The 15,514-nt window shown below is 54.2% G+C and overlaps 6 protein-coding genes and 1 non-coding gene across 7 annotated transcripts; 5 read left to right on the forward strand and 2 right to left on the reverse strand.

Annotated features, from left to right (window-relative positions):
• Positions 1-809: 809 nt before the first annotated feature.
• Positions 810-2,024, forward strand: SMAC4_05128 (uncharacterized protein; the record flags this gene model as incomplete). Its single annotated transcript, XM_003346820.1, has 1 exon — positions 810-2,024. One exon carries the CDS (start codon positions 810-812, stop codon positions 2,022-2,024), a length of 1,215 nt encoding a protein of 404 aa, XP_003346868.1.
• A 35-nt stretch (positions 2,025-2,059) lies between these two features.
• Positions 2,060-3,277, reverse strand: SMAC4_05129 (mitochondrial 54S ribosomal protein uL1m). The gene is made up of 2 exons (XM_003346821.2): positions 2,960-3,277; positions 2,060-2,892 (listed from the first exon to the last, which is right to left on the reverse strand). The coding sequence occupies exons 1-2, from the start codon at positions 3,208-3,210 to the stop codon at positions 2,229-2,231; spliced, it is 915 nt and encodes a 304-aa protein (XP_003346869.1). The 5' UTR covers positions 3,211-3,277; the 3' UTR covers positions 2,060-2,228.
• Positions 3,278-3,774: 497 nt separating this feature from the next.
• On the forward strand, positions 3,775-5,685 carry SMAC4_05130 (uncharacterized protein; the record flags this gene model as incomplete). The annotated part of the gene is made up of 1 exon (XM_066090231.1): positions 3,775-5,685. One exon carries the CDS (start codon positions 3,775-3,777, stop codon positions 5,683-5,685), a length of 1,911 nt encoding a protein of 636 aa, XP_065946291.1.
• Positions 5,686-7,064: 1,379 nt separating this feature from the next.
• Positions 7,065-9,773, forward strand: SMAC4_05131 (uncharacterized protein). The gene is made up of 2 exons (XM_003346823.2): positions 7,065-7,972; positions 8,054-9,773. The coding sequence occupies exons 1-2, from the start codon at positions 7,597-7,599 to the stop codon at positions 9,328-9,330; spliced, it is 1,653 nt and encodes a 550-aa protein (XP_003346871.1). The 5' UTR covers positions 7,065-7,596; the 3' UTR covers positions 9,331-9,773.
• Positions 9,774-10,201: 428 nt separating this feature from the next.
• On the forward strand, positions 10,202-10,301 carry SMAC4_13337. Its single transcript is given in 2 exon segments — positions 10,202-10,238; positions 10,258-10,301. It is a non-coding gene; the product is annotated as a tRNA-Ser (tRNA).
• Positions 10,302-11,063: 762 nt separating this feature from the next.
• SMAC4_05132 (uncharacterized protein) lies at positions 11,064-12,507 on the forward strand. Its single transcript, XM_066090232.1, has one exon. It carries the CDS (start codon positions 11,133-11,135, stop codon positions 12,405-12,407), a length of 1,275 nt encoding a protein of 424 aa, XP_065946292.1. The 5' UTR covers positions 11,064-11,132; the 3' UTR covers positions 12,408-12,507.
• Positions 12,508-12,512: 5 nt separating this feature from the next.
• Positions 12,513-15,397, reverse strand: SMAC4_05133 (uncharacterized protein). Its single transcript, XM_003346825.2, has 3 exons — positions 14,067-15,397; positions 13,143-13,993; positions 12,513-13,072 (listed from the first exon to the last, which is right to left on the reverse strand). Exons 1-3 carry the CDS (start codon positions 14,415-14,417, stop codon positions 12,601-12,603), a joined length of 1,674 nt encoding a protein of 557 aa, XP_003346873.1. The 5' UTR covers positions 14,418-15,397; the 3' UTR covers positions 12,513-12,600.
• Positions 15,398-15,514: the final 117 nt, after the last annotated feature.

The raw sequence follows: 15,514 nt of genomic DNA on the forward strand, positions 1-15,514 counted from the left end.
ATGGAAGTGCTTCTTGTAATTTTTGCAAAAATTGCACGCATCAACTGGGCTTGAAGACCAAAAATCACATTCTTTCATCTCATATTTCCCCATCACGACCCGTGGTGTTGTGGTCAAGGACCCCTAGCACACTTCACCCCTCCTGCATGAGGGACCCAATGCCAAGAGAAATTATCAGATCTGCCACATCTCTCACTGACCCTCACTTGCTGAGCTCCGTTACCCGTAACGAAACACGACCAATCTCAACCACACAATCAGACTTCATCCACACACCACCATTCAACCAACGCGCAACCAACGGGGTCCCCAGCTCCCAACACCACCCAACGGCCCGAACAGAGATTTCCGACGTTTCCGCAATCAGGAACGAAAAAATTTATTCCGCTTACGAAGCTTGCCCTCACCGGATTTTGAGGGAGTCATCGGATCAATCAATTAATCAACCCCACCACACCGCAATTGCACCGACTGCACTGCACTGCACTCACCGAGGTGCCGAGTCCATCGCATCCCGGCCCGCATTTCAAGCTCAGGAACGGCCGAACTGCATCCGAAACCGGACACGGAACTAGAACCGGAGTCGGACTTCACTAGTCCCACATTTCCCGGATATCAGCCCCTGAACACCGGATACGCCATCGAATCAACGGACCACATCCGGGATACACCTCCGGACTCAGGCCGCAATACCCGGCAACAAATTCAACCACATCCGGCTAGATATCCCGGACTTGCCTCACCAGTCCAGTCCAGTTCAACCACGCAAATACACACAAAAACGCAACAGGCCGCAACAACAACGAAAAATGACAACCCTCAACACCCCCAACTTCGCCGCTCACGGGCCATCCTCCCCTCCCCGCTCTCAAACCTCCTCGCCCATCTCCCCCAAATCCACCACCCCGGCACCTCTTCCCACCATCTCAACCAACCTCAACCCCCCTCCTCCCCTCACCACCGACTCCCAATCCCAATCCCCCGAAAAAGACGAAGACGATAACATCTCCGACCTCCCCTTCCCCACCGCCCTCCCCCGCCCATCCTTCCTAACCCCCCACTTCTCTCCCCTCGCCTACCTCGACGCCCTTTACTCTTCCTCTTCCTCTTCCACCACCACCACCTCCTCCTCCTCCTCATCCGACCCCTCTTCCACTTCTTCCCCCTCAACTTCAACACCCTTCACCCCAGGCCTAGGACAAAGACATCAAACCCTCCCCGACCTGCGCTCAGAGCTTCACACCCGTTCTTTATCCATCTCTTCCGAACTCCTCGAATTAGTAAACGCCAATTACACCTCCTTTTTGTCTTTAGGCGACGAGCTCAAGGGAGGAGAGGAGAGGGTGGAAGATATTCGCGTTGCGGTTCTGGGGTTCAAGAGGGCTGTGGAGGAGGTGCGACTGAGAGTTAAAGAAAAAAGGGGGGAGGTGGGATTGCTGTGTGGAGAGCTGGGGAGTGTGAGGGGTGGAATAGAATGGGGAAGGGGGGTGTTGGAGTTGGCGGAGAGAGTGGAGGGGTTGGAGGTTAAACTTAGTTTGGGGAGTTTGGGGAGTACCGGAGGGGGCAATGTTGGGACAGGGGGGGGAGGGGGAGGAGCTGGGGTGGAAGGATGGGTAAAGAAGGGTATGAAGGACGATTTAGGAGAGGAGGATGATTACGAAGGATGGGATTCCGGGTCGGAGGATTTCAAGGAGGAGGTCCTCTCTGACGATCTCGAGGATGACGAAGAAGGGGAAGGATTCATGTCCAGCACTCCCGCTGAACTCGAGGCCCTGGCAAAGGAATATGTCAAGATCGAGCAGATGGCTGATAGACTTGGTGGACACGAGGTGCCGTTTGTGAGGAAGATGGAGGAACGGATGATTAGGTGCCGGAATACTATCTTGTTGGATCTGAGCACGGCGTTGAAGGAGGCGAGGAGGGCGGCGGGCGAAAAGGGGAAGAAGAGGGTGATTAGGCATTTGGGGGTTTATAGGTTGTTGGACGCGGAGTTGGAGGCTGTCAGGGTTTTGAGGGAGAAATAGGCTGTTAAATGGAGAGGGTGCATGTAATAGAATTGCTGATAGAGGTACAGGCCTCAGAGGATTTAATATACTTAATAATACACATACACCTAAACATAGAGACAAGAATACATGTCAGACCACGTTACTTGTACAAACCGCTCCATTTTGCCATTATAATACATGCCTATGATACAAGGAAATCTAGCCCACACCCTCCGTCTCTTACATGACCGCCTCCAAATCCTCGGGCTTGATCTTGTCGTCGGTAGGGGCAAACTCGGCATTCAGACTCAACCCAGGACCATGGGTCGTGCTAAGAACGACCTCCTCCACCATCTTGGGTGTGCTATCATCAATCTTGCTGATATCGGCCTTGAGCTTGGTCATGAAGGCACGGATGTTCTCGCCCAGCTGCTTGGGGGTAAAACCGAGCTGACCAACGGCCATGCGCACGACACCCATCCTCTCCCTGTACTCATCCATGCCGATCATGTCCCGGAAGGTGGCCTCGAGGTTGTTGGTGATGGTCTTGGTCTTGCCGCTAGGCATCAGGCCCTTGGGACCGAGCAGCTTGCCGACGTTGGCCTTGCGGAGCGCGCCCTCGCTCTCCGTGTGGCACAGCAGCTTGTTGAAGATGAAGTTGCCCGACCGGATCGCCTCGAACAAGGTCTCCTCGCCCGCCAACACGGCTCCCAGACGCTTGGCCTCCTCCTGCAACTCGCTGCCCTCGGGGCAGATGACGGCGATACGCGTGTCGGTCTTGACGGGCGTCGGTAGGCGGACGCGGTCGCGCACCACGGCGCCGCCCTTTTTTGTCCGGAGCTTGACGTGCAGTTCGTACTTGACGGAGAGCGGGGGTTGGCCGACCTCGGCGGCGCGGAGGTAGCTGTTGCAACAATTCTATTAGTTGATGATGCGATTGCATGGTACCGGCCGGGTAGCTTGAAACTTACCGCATAGCATCACACAGAGAAAACTGCTGGATGCCGGTCATGTCCCATGACTTGAAGAACTTGTACTGCTTCTTCTTCTTGGGGGCCTTCTTGGCTCCGCCCTTGTTGGAGTTGTGTGTCGCATATCGAACCTGCGATGCGCCGACCACCGACGGGACGAGGAACTTGGGTATTGTCGGAAGAGCAGCTCTGGTGGGAGTCGACAGGCTAAGCCTTGCCAGCGAGGCAAGACATTGTTGTGTTGAAGCCATTGTGTGTGATGGTGGTCGGGGTTGGTGTCGCGCTCACTCTCCGGAAGAGGAACACTCGAAGGCGGGCGGCAGGCGGCGGCGGCGGGACGGGGGAATCGCGAATCGTGAATCCTCGGACGGCAGTCCAGTCCAGTCTCGGGGTCCCGGCGCGGGCAATTGGCACGCCCGCCTAGAAAAAAAGTTGGGCCCGGGGCAGACTGCTGCGGCAACTGCGCTGCACCGGCTGGGCGTTGGCGCGGCAGGCAGCGCATTTCTGTCACTGTTAACGAACTTGCTGAGCCACATTTTGCGAAGAAACGCCTCAGTTCGTCTTGACTTTCACAGTAGCAAGCGCCACATCTGTCACACCACTGGACCTACCCCGGACGCTACCGCAAGACGCTAAACTTCAGCGCACGAGAGGACCCCGCCGCCACTCCACCCACCCGTCCCGCTGCTGCCCCTCCAAAAACTTCCTTGACTCAAGGGAACCTAATTGTTTGGTGACGACTTTGATCCTGTCCCGGTGTTTGTTGTTTTCTTGTACAGTTTCAACCCAATTCCACATATACCTCATCCATCACCATGAAGCTGGACGAGCTCAAGCCTCTCGAGGCCCTCCTCACTGCGGACTTCCGCCAGATCGAGCCCCGCCTGCAGGCCCTCGACAAGCACCTTATCCTGCGCACCTACCTCGACGGCTACACCCTCGGCGACATCGACACCAAGATCTGGCTCGCCCTCCGTGGCAACCGCGCCGCCGTCTCGTTCATCAAGCGCGGCTCGCTCGCCAACCTCGCCAGATGGTTCAACTACATCGAGGAGAACCACCCCGAGATCCAGGCCGAGGTCAAGGCCAAGGACGCTGCCGCTAAGGCCAAGGTCGCCGCCGCCTCCAAGGCCGGTGCCAGCTATGCCCTCGCCCTCCAGAACGCCGACCAGGGCGTCGTCACCCGTTTCCTTCCCGAGCCCTCGGGTTACCTTCACATCGGACACGCCAAGGCTGCCCTCCTTTCCGACTACTTTGCTCACCAGGCTTACAAGGGCCAGCTGCGCCTCCGTCTCGACGACACCAACCCTTCCAAGGAGAAGCAGGAGTACCAGGATGCCATCATCGAGGATCTCGCCCTCATGGGCATCAAGCCCGACGCCGTCACCTACACTTCCGACTACTTCGACTACCTCTACGAGATGTGCGTGCGCATGATCAAGGAGGGCCACGCCTACGCCGATGATACCGACCAGGAGACCATGCGCGACCAGCGCTGGAAGGGCATTGCCTCTGCCCGCCGCGACCGCTCCATCGAGGAGAACATGCGCATCTTCATCGAGGAGATGAAGAACGGTACCGAGGAGGGTCTCAAGAACTGCATCCGCGCCAAGCTTTCCGTCGACAACCCGAACAAGGCTCTTCGCGACCCCGTCATCTACCGCTGCAACATCGAGACCCCCCATCACCGTACCGGCACCAAGTGGAAGATGTACCCCATGTACGATTTCGCCTGCCCCGTCGTCGACAGCCACGAGGGCGTCACCCACGCTCTCCGCTCCACCGAGTACACCGACCGCAACCCCCAGTACCAGTGGTTCATTGATACCCTCAAGCTCCGCCAGGTCTACATGTGGGATTTCGCCCGCATGAACTTCATCCGCACCTTCCTCTCCAAGCGCAAGCTCGCTAAGCTCGTCGATACCGGCAAGGTCTGGGGCTGGGACGATCCTCGCATGCCCACCATCCGTGGTGTCCGCAGGCGCGGTATGACCATCCCCGCCCTCCGCGACTTCATCCTCAAGCAGGGCCCTTCTCGCAACGTCGTCACCATGGACTGGACCAACTTCTGGGCTTCCAACAAGAAGGAGATCGACCCCATTGCTCCCCGCCACACCGCCATCACCAAGAAGGACGCCGTCAAGGTCATCGTCAAGGGCGCCGACGCCCCTGCCGAGCCCATCAAGCAGGAGAAGCCCAAGCACCCCAAGAACAAGGAGGTCGGCACCAAGCAGGTCACCTTCGCCAACGAGCTCATCATGGACCAGGCCGACGCCAAGTCCTTCAAGGAGGGCGAGGAGATCACCATCATGGGCTGGGGCAACGGCTTCGTCCGCAACATCGACTCCTCCGCCGAGGTCATCCCCACTTTCGAGATCGACCTCAACCTCGCCGGCGACGTCAAGTCCACCGAGAAGAAGGTCACCTGGCTCGCGTCCAAGGGCCAGACCCTGGTCCCTGCCGAGCTCTGGGACTTTGACTACCTCATCACCAAGGACGTGCTCCAGGAGGAGGACAACATGGAGGACTTCCTCAACCCCGTCACCGAGACCATGGAGGAGGCCTGGTGCGACGAGGCGTCGGCCACCCTCAAGAAGGACGACATCATCCAGCTCGAGAGACGCGGTTATTACCGTGTCGACAAGGGTCTCGGCGACTGGAAGGAGGGCGAGGAGAAGAAGCTTGTGCTGTTCTGCATCCCTACTGGCAAGACTGGTTCCAAGTAAACTTGTTAAAACATGTAAGCGGGAATGGGTTTTGTCGGGGTTGCGACAAGTTACGAAAAGTTGGTAAAAGTATGTTGGTATAGAATGATGGAGATGAATGTAATGAAAACATTTGAATGGTCATGTTGTTGTATCATGCGTTGTGATTCTGCTTTTGGCCAGTTGAAAGGTCAACCAGTGGCTTCACCGACGGAATGTCTGTTGTCTGTTGTCAGAATAACAGGGTTGGGGTTATACCAGTTGCCCCAGCCAAAGCGCAACCGATTTTCCAAGCTCGCCAAGCTCTCTTGCGAGGTTGCTCACAATTGCTCACTTACCCGGGACTTTTGCACCAGCTGGTCGTCTAAGGATATTCTTACTCCCAGATCAAGCCATGTCACCCCTAGGTAGGTACTCGGACCCTGCACGCAAGAAAAGCATGCGAAACCAATTGTCCATCCAACAGAAGATATTGAACATTTTGCTGTTGCATCAATGGCGCACACCGTCAAAAACAGCGCCGCTTTGGAAGCTGAAGCGAAGAACGGGAGTTTCCGCCAGGGCTTGCGGCGCTGACACCTTTCGGCACACTTGTGGATTGTCACGCTTGTGATTTGTGTCACCGCCATGATCTTGACACCTGCTCCGACAAGCCACCATCGATATCTTTAGTTTCCCAGGCTTCTCAACCCCATTCTCCGTGTCCAAATTCCCGTTTGCAAAACCCCGTCGGGTCTTGTCAGATTGAATACATAGAATAATCCAGAATCAAACCAAGATTGCCGATGGCCGATCCCACCAACGGGTTATGAAATGGATATGGTGATGTTCCGAATAATGTCAAGCGCTGGGCATGCTGGGCGACTCTGGGCGTCTGGGCGGGCAGCAAGCGAAGCACATGCCAGACAAATGTAACGGTTGACAAGGCTTGCGCAATGAGAGACAAGAAAACACAAGAAAAATCCCAGGCGGACAAGACAATGCCGAGCCTGTTGCAAGCCAGAAAGTCAGCTTGGCTGGAGAGTTTCATCAATCACGAACTCACAAAGAGGCTGGGCGGGAATTGCAAACCCAACTGAAATCAAAAACGGAAAGGTCACGTCCTGCAGTGCTGCAGTGGTGCCGCCCTTTCCCCCTGACAGCGATCGACGTCAAGCCTAGCTTTGATCAAATGGGGGGACGTGCTTCCGCCTGAAAGCAACTGAAAGGTCCAAAACAAGCCCAGACGCTTGCATAGAAAGCTGAAAATGAGGGAAGAGCCCCGGGGCCAGTGCCGACGGAGAACATTTGAAAAACAGGCAGCGGACGGAAAGATCTTTCTTTACGTCATTGGCTTGTCAGTTCGTTCACCTCCTCTTGGCTTTTGCTTTTTTTGTCGCAGTTGCTTGTCAGGCTTGTGGCTCCAATCTTTCGAGCGAACAAGCTGGAGCTTGTTGCCAAGTAAATACCAAGTCACCAAGTTAAGAAAGGGCAATGTCTCACACGACCTGATTTGCAATTGACTTTTGCTCATTTCCCCCAAGGTCCCCCCAAGGTCCCCAAGGTCCCCCAGCCATCTCCATTGTCCCTACCTTCTGGACAAACGGTTGTTGTGTCAAATTTCTTTTTCACTTTTCAGTTTTTCTCTCTTTTTCAATCTTCCTACTAGGAACTAATCGTTAATTCGATCTTTCCATTCCATTCCGCCCTTCCATAACTTTTTGTGGAGGTGTTCTGGACTTGCGAATCGACATTGCGCTGCGGTCTGTTTACACGTCGCGACTCGTTTCCTTGACGACGACGGCGACGACAGGAGCTTTTAGTTAAGCTTAACAGAGCTCCACCACCATCACGAGTACGAGGAGCTTCAACACATTTCCCTAGGACCCTGAATTCCACATTATCAACAACACACGATCCGACTCGACGACAAACTCGAAGCGCGCCGCGATAATGAGCGGCCCTCAGTATGGCGCCCAACCGGGTGGCTACTACAACAACAATAACAGCTACCCTCCTCCTCCGCCCAACTCGTACCAGATGAACCCCATGCCTCCCAACGATGGTAACTACGGTCAGCAACCGCCGTATGAAAATGGTTATGGGAATGGCGGGTACGCTCCTCAGGGACCGCCGCCGAACGGGTACAAACCTCCTCCGGTCGATGGTTACGGCGGTGGCCCCCCTCCGCCTGATGGTCCCCCGCCGTCGTACGATGAAGTGTTCAAGGTCCAGAAGCCCAAGTACAACGATTGGTGGGCGGGTATCTTGTTCCTGGCTACCGTTGCTGGGTTTGTCGCGGTTTCGGCTATCAGTCTTCATGGTTATGGTAGGACACATCCACTGTCAATGCTTTGAAGATGGAAAAAAGAGATGTGAAGATGTTTACTGACCAAAACACACACAACAGCCGACAACAGAAGTCAAAACAATGGCAGCCTCAACGGCCAACGTAACACCTTTGGTCTCACCACCCACACCATCTACCTCTTTGGCTGGGTCCTGATTTGCGCCATCGTCCTCTCCTACGCCTACATGTGGATGGCCCGCAAGTTCACCAAGCAGTTCATCTATGCCACCGGTATTCTCAACATCGTCATGGGGCTGGTCACTGCTCTGTATATGTTATCTAGGAAGTACTGGTCCGGCGGCATCGTCTTTTTGATCTTTGTCGTCCTCCAAGCCCTCTTCTTCTGGTCCTGCCGGTCCCGCATCCCCTTTTCAACTTTGATGCTTCAGACCGCCATCGACGTTGCCAAGGTCCATGGACACGTCTACCTCGTCTCGGCCGTCGGCGGTCTCGCCGGCACTCTATTTGCCCTCTACTGGGCCATCACCCTCGTGGCCGTCTACATCAAGTTCGAGCCCGACCAGAACAACGCCGCCTGCCGTAACGCCGGCGGCTGCTCCTCGGGCAAAGTCATCGGCCTCATCGTGTTTATCACCTTTGCCGGCTACTGGATCTCGGAGTGGCTGAAAAACACCATCCACACCACCGTCGCGGGCATTTATGGGTCATGGTACTTCAACAGCAGGAACTACCCTACCAAGGTCACGCGCGGCGCCCTCAAGCGCTCGCTCACTTACTCATTCGGCTCCATCTCCCTGGGATCCCTCTTCATCGCTATTATCAACCTCATCCGCCAATTCGCCCAAGCTGCTCAGCAAAACGCCATGCAGGAAGGTGACATCCTGGGCACCATCCTCTGGTGCATCTTCGGCTGCTTGATCGGCATCCTGGACTGGCTCGTCGAGTTCATCAACCGCTACGCCTTCTGCCACATCGCCCTCTACGGAAAAGCCTACTTTGCCGCGGCCAAGGATACCTGGAAGATGATCAAGGACCGCGGCATCGACGCCTTAATCAACGAATGCTTGATCGGCCCTGTGCTCACCTTTGGCGCGACCTTTGTCGCGTACGCCTGTGGCTTGATTGCGTATCTGTACATGGTGTATACCAAGCCGGCCTATAACGAGGGAGGAGGGTTCACGCCGGTGGTGGTGGCGTTTGCTTTCCTGATTGGGCTGCAAGTTTGCAATGTTTTCACGACGCCGTTGACCAGTGGTATTGATACCATTTTTGTGGCGACGGCGTGGGATCCTGAGGTGTTGATGAGGGATCATCCGGATTTGTATTACAGGATGGTACAGGTTTATCCGCATGTTCAGGAGGCTATTCATGCTTAAGTGGGCTGAGGAGTGGAGAGTGGGAAAGGAAGGGAGAAAAGGAAGACAGAGAGGAAGCCTTTTAGAGGCGGTTGTTTGGTTGGCATGGGAGGGAAAGTTAATCGAAAGGTAACGGGTTCCTTTTCGAGGAGGAGTAAAGGGAACACGAGTACCAATAAGCTATGATGATACCTGTAACTTTCGTGTAATTCTTTGAGGAGTTCGGGTGGCTGTTGCATGGGTTGGAGGTGGTCTGGGGTCTGGGGAGGTTTGATACCATTGATGTTCGGAGGAGGTACAGTAATACGGGAAGGGAGGGGAGAGAGAATGATACCACACAAGGAAACAGGGGAGAAGGGATGGGATGAATGCGAAGAGTATTACTAGTAATAACAAAGTTAATCACCTAATATGTTTATCGCTCCCGTTGGCTTCAGGTGCTCCTCTGGGCTTTGGTTACGGGGTCCGTTCGTGATTCAGTACGTAACGCTCGAGATTGAGAAATAGTCACTCCCGAATGGTGTACCATTGTGTTAAATTTTGAACTATATCTTTTGAACAAGAGTGAGCATCAAAACCACCTATCTAAGGTGTCAAGCGTTATGAAGAAAGTACACCGGCCCATCCATCACCTTGATCACACCTATTCGTGCAGCCCAAACTTGAGTCAGTGAATCTCCCTCCCTTCAAAACAAAACTCCAGTTCATCCCGTCGCAACTTCCCAGCTTCCCAATATGACCCCACAATATCCTCCACAATCCATCCACATCGCATCCCGCCTGCAGCTTCGTCGTACAACCTCAACCTGTCAACCTACCAACTACACCTGCAGGTCTGTATGCACATAAACTCAATACCTGAACCACTAATTCAACAATAACAACCACACTAGTCACTTTGGCGGAGTGGTTAACGCGCTGCCCTGCTATTCGCAAGAAAGCAAGTTTAGGCAGTTCCCTCGGGAGCACAGGTTCGAATCCTGTAGGTGACGCATTTCTTTTTTCTTTTTTCGCATTTTTTTTTTGCACCTATTTTAATCTATTTTTGGATCAGTGTGCACGATTGACATCTTTCAACGCAACTGCACTTTTTGGACCTTTTCATTGAGGATCGACGATGCTGTTTTACGTTGCTGAATGGTGGTATTGCGGTCTCCGTTTGTCAAACGATACTTAAAGCGGCTCGTTTGGGTTCACTGACAGCTATGGTAGGACATCTTGAACGCCAGACGGCTACTGATTACGCGATAGCTCACAACGCCCACGCCGATACCGACGACAGTGCCAATACCAATTACCGATGCTGATTTTGGCGATAATGATGCTTCACACGATGGCCAACGTACTATGGTAATTTCCCACGCCGGGTTATTATACCGACGTTGGATGAAGCACAAGCCAATGAGATGTCTCGCTTGATAGCTAGCGACCACGACGAACCATTCGTCCAATTCGCAATCGTTCGACGATAATGACGGGTTGAGAAGCCGGCGTCTTGGAAGCGGCCCAGCCTGTCCCTAGGGGTGGGGTGCTAAGCCAGCGAGGAGTGAGGGGAAGCTAACCTCCTTGTCAAACATCACGCCACTTGTTGATGTTCTGGGCTTTAACGACAACGACGGGAAACAAAACGGATTTGTTGCTAAACCGTTTTGAGGAGACGGCTCATGATTGAGGAGCTATAGAGGGTACTACTGCAGGAACAGGAATTGGTTAATAAAAGAAGGCATCCCCATAGAGCATTGACATTGGGACGAGGAGGAACTGTTCACTCTTCATTTATCAAAACGAAGACGAAAGACACAACCAACACCAACACCACCACAATGACAAACCCAACCATCGCCGCCACAATCGCGGATGCAATCCAAAAAGACAAGTCCGAAATAGCACTCATAAACAACCACATCCACTCCAACCCCGAACTTGCCTACCTCGAATTCACCGCCCACTCCACGCTGGTCCATTCCCTCCGCCGGCTCGGATTCTCCGTCACCTCGCCCGCCTATGGCCTGCCCACCTCTTTCGAGGCCGAGTTTTCCAATGTTGGCCCTTCTGGTGAACAAGGCCGCCTGGTAATCTTCAACGCCGAGTACGACGCCCTTCCCGAAATCGGTCACGCCTGCGGCCATAACCTCATTGCGTCCGCTTCTTTGGCTGCCTTCCTTGGTGTTGCCGCCGCTTTGAAAGCCTCCGGTCAGCCAGGCCGTGTACGCTTGTTGGGAACGCCAGCTGAAGAAGGGGGAGGCGGGAAGTTAAAACTCATCGAAGCTGGTGCCTATAAAGGTTGCGACGCCTGCTTGATGGTGCACCCCGGTCCTCAGGCAAAACTCCCACAGGGAATCACAGCCGTTTCCTATGTCAGGATGCTAGCCAACGTCAAGTACCGCGTGTACTTCACCGGCCGGGAGGCGCACGCTTCCATCTCGCCCTGGGCGGGCATCAACGCCCTCGACGCCGTTTGTTTGTCGTACAACGCTATTAGCATGTTGCGGCAGCAGATTCGGCCTGAAGAGCGGGTACACGGTGTTTTTCGCGAGGCGGGGACAAGGCCGAATATCACGCCGGCGGATTGTTGCGTGGAGTATTACGTCCGGTCTGTTACCCGGAAGGGGGCGGAGGATCTGGGCGAGAGGGTACTGAAATGTTTCGAGGGAGCGGCGTTGGCGACGGGGTGCGAGTGGCGGAAGGAAGATATGTCTCCGTATTACGATGTGCGACCGTCAAAGGGGCTGTGTAAAGCTTGGATGGAGGCTATGAATTCTTCCCAGATAGCAGAGGAGACGGAAGGGAAAGGGAAAGGAAAAGTAGCATGGGAAGACCCCAAGGATTTCTTCCAGGGAAGCACGGATATGGGGAATGTGTGCTATGAATGTCCGGGGTTTCATGGCGTGTTTGGGATTGAGACGGAGGAGGGGGCGGCAAATCATACCAAGGGGTTCACGGCGGGGGCGGGGACGCAGGATGCCTTTGAGAAGGCGTTGGAGTGTGGAAGGGCGATGGCGGAGGTGGGGTGGAGGGTGCTTGTTGATGAAGGATTTGCGGCGGAGGTGAGGAGGGAGTGGGAGGGGGATATGAAGGATGCGGAGGAGGGGAGGTAAATTTGGTGTTCCTGTGAGTAGGAGTTAGTAACACGGTCGATTTCTACTTGGGCGTTTCGCTTTTGGGATGATATAGCAGTTGAGGGATCCAAACCCTTTTGTGTTTTGTTCTTCATGAATGATACCTTCTATATGAACCTGTAGTTTAACCCGTCAACTTTCATTCCTTCTGTTCTTTACATCTTGACTTCACCTAAGCCTTCACCTCGCTCATACTAGGAAACACACTGAACATCTCCCCGGGCACGCTCTTCCACTGCATCTCCCCATCCAGCTTCATTTCCTGACACTCCCTCCACGCCTCCCTAACCATCTGCGCCCTCTTCTCGCTTCTAGGCGTGATATTCATCATGAACGGCGCCGGCTGCACCAGCAACCCACCGATCAGATCAAGTCTATCCGGCACGATCTCCTTGCCGGTCTGCGGGTCGACAGCCCGGTCAAAGTTAAACGCCCACATCAGGCGGGCAATGCTCAGAAACAGAAAGTCGTCAGCGACGTGCAGACCCTGACAGATACGACGGCCAGCACCGAAAGTGTAGTGATCGCGCTCAGCAACGTTGGGGTTCAGTGCCGCTTTGGAAGAGGTTTGCGTGTCGTGCATGAACCGGTCCGGGTTGAACGTGTGAGGGTCCTTGTAGCGCTTTTCATCCGTGTTGATGCCCCTTTTTCCCTCTGTTAGCTTTTCTCTCTCTCAAGGACACTTCTTCTCCCCCAAAAAGAGGGAAAACTTACCAGATATTCAACACAATACTCGAGTTCTTCGGGATCCGATACCCCCTATACTCATCATCCCTAATCACCGCATGCGGCACGCCCAAAATCCCCGTCGGCATCCACCTCAGTGCTTCCTTCATGCACGCCCTGACATACTGCGCCCTGGGATCCGCGAAATCCTCAATACTAGGCATCCGGCTCCCACCGTCGGTAAACTCATCCACACACTCCTGCAACCGCCTCGCAACGTCAGGATACATAACAATAGCCATAATAAACGCCGCCAGCGTACTCGAGGTCGTATCGCTGGCCGCCTCCAAGCCCGCATTGCCAATAATAAACGCCGCTTCCTCATCTGTAATCCCCTGTTCCTGCGCTTTCACCATCGAAATAGCAAAACAAGGCTGCGACGTCCCCTGGAGAACTTTCTGCTTGGCCGGCATCCACAAACTCAAAAAAAACTGGCTCGTCTTTTCGCCTACAGCCACCGCGTGCTTGTAGATTGGCAAGAAACGCTGGAAGTTGCGAAGAAAGGGGTAGACATCTAAGAGAGCGGCGGCTTGCGCACCGTTGAGGTCGGAGAAGTATTGCAGGTTCTGGTACATCTGCAGCAGGCGAGGGTCGGAGGAGTCTTGGATGCGGAAGCCATAGAAGATGGAGGTTGCTAAGGAGTGCGAGGTGCGGCGGAAGTGTTCGAATAGGCGCGACTTGCCGGCCTCGGTGGCGGAGACGGAGCAGGTGTCTTCGAGGATGGCGGCTAGCAAAGAAATGTTTTCCAGGTCTTGGTAGGGCCGGAAACTGAGGGAGGAGGCCATGTTTAGGATGGAGTGCAGGATTTTGCGGGCGCGGCGCCATTGGTCGCCGTAGAACTGTCATTTTCTCCTTGTCAGTCATTGCTTCGGCAGAAGAGAGAGGAAAGAAAAAGGCAAAGGGGAGGCTTACCCATCCAGCCATGCGCAACCCCTTACTTGCCACTCTGGACAAGTAAGCCTCAGCACGGGAGGAGTAAATCCCACTGCGCTTGTCCAACAATTCCTTGACCATCTCGGCGTCGTTCAAGACAATGGTAGTTTGCGTGCCGAGAATGAGCGTGTAAATGGGGCCGTACTCGTCCGCCCACTTCTTGAATTGGAGGTAGGCCTTCTCTTTGGGCATTTGTAACAAATTGCCAAGGAGCCATTTGGTGGGAGGACCGGGAGGGAGGTCATTGGGTCTGCGCCCGACGTTCCTGATCCTGAAAAGGGTCAAGAGGAAGAGGCCCAGGAGGGCAAGAGGGACGAGGGGGAGGGCCATGGTGGTGGCCGTCTATCGTCTGTTGGTGGGAGAAGAGGAGGGAGAGATTTGACGGAGGTCAACTGCTCAAAAACATTGTAGGAGGGGGGAGGGTGCCGTCTCTCTTATATACCCCAATGAAAACCTTCCCACGATCCAGTGAAATCCCCGAAGTGACTATCCCCTCCCATGGACCTGGGTCCAAAAGCCGAGCTCATCTTCATCCTCAATCAACCACACAGCCGTGCCATCACGGTGCCTCTTGCCGTAGGATTCGTAGGCATGAAGTTGTCGCTCATGATTCGGTTCGATGCTACCCTGTCGGCTGCATGTAAGACGAAGAGCGGAGTGCAGGCAGGAGTCGATATTTGGGAAAGCTTCACCATCAATCCCCGACGGGAGATATGGATGGGTAAGATATAATGCCCAGGCACCTCAGTGTTTACACAGCATAACCGTGAGGCTCGCTAACGGTTACCGCACGCGAAGGATGAGGCTAGAAGAAAGAGCCTCTTTATGTCAGTCAGCATTTAGTGCTATAAAGCAAGGTAGAGAAACCGGTTTTGGGGTTGCGGTATGTGGGAGTTTTGGTTACTAGTGCAAAAAAAGAGATGAGAGCCGATTATCGAAGGAATCTGACAAGTACTGGTATCTCTTTGGACTGTTTGGTCGTTGTTTTTGGTTATGTTATCGTTGGAGGTGCGGAGGAGGTTGTATCGAGCCCCTGCCCCGCTAGACAGGCACTGTCAGGGGCCTCGCATTAGCTCCAGCCTCCAGCCCTCCAGGCAATAATGAAGAAAAGGCGCAATGCAGGAAATCCCATGTGAGGATCGTGAGGATCGTGAAATGTAATGTTTGATCCGGATATTGTGGGGTGGAGGCAAGAGCCGTGAAAGTTGCCAACGGTGTTTTTTTTTCGGTTGAGCCGTCGAGGGTATGTGCCGCGGGTTGTTGAGAGAAAACCTTCAAAAGATTGTAAGCAACGGCGTGGAAACCTCCCGCAACCAGCGTTGATGCTGATTCACTCGTTATAGTCCAACTTCCCCTTTGCATTATTCTCCTTTTCTTTTCCGTGTTTTGCGAGGTTATTCTCAAGTCGCTCTCTTCAGTTCTTCTTG

This window comes from Sordaria macrospora, chromosome 2, assembly GCF_033870435.1.
Source record: "Sordaria macrospora chromosome 2, complete sequence".
In the NCBI taxonomy this organism is placed as follows: Eukaryota; Fungi; Ascomycota; class Sordariomycetes; order Sordariales; family Sordariaceae; genus Sordaria; species Sordaria macrospora.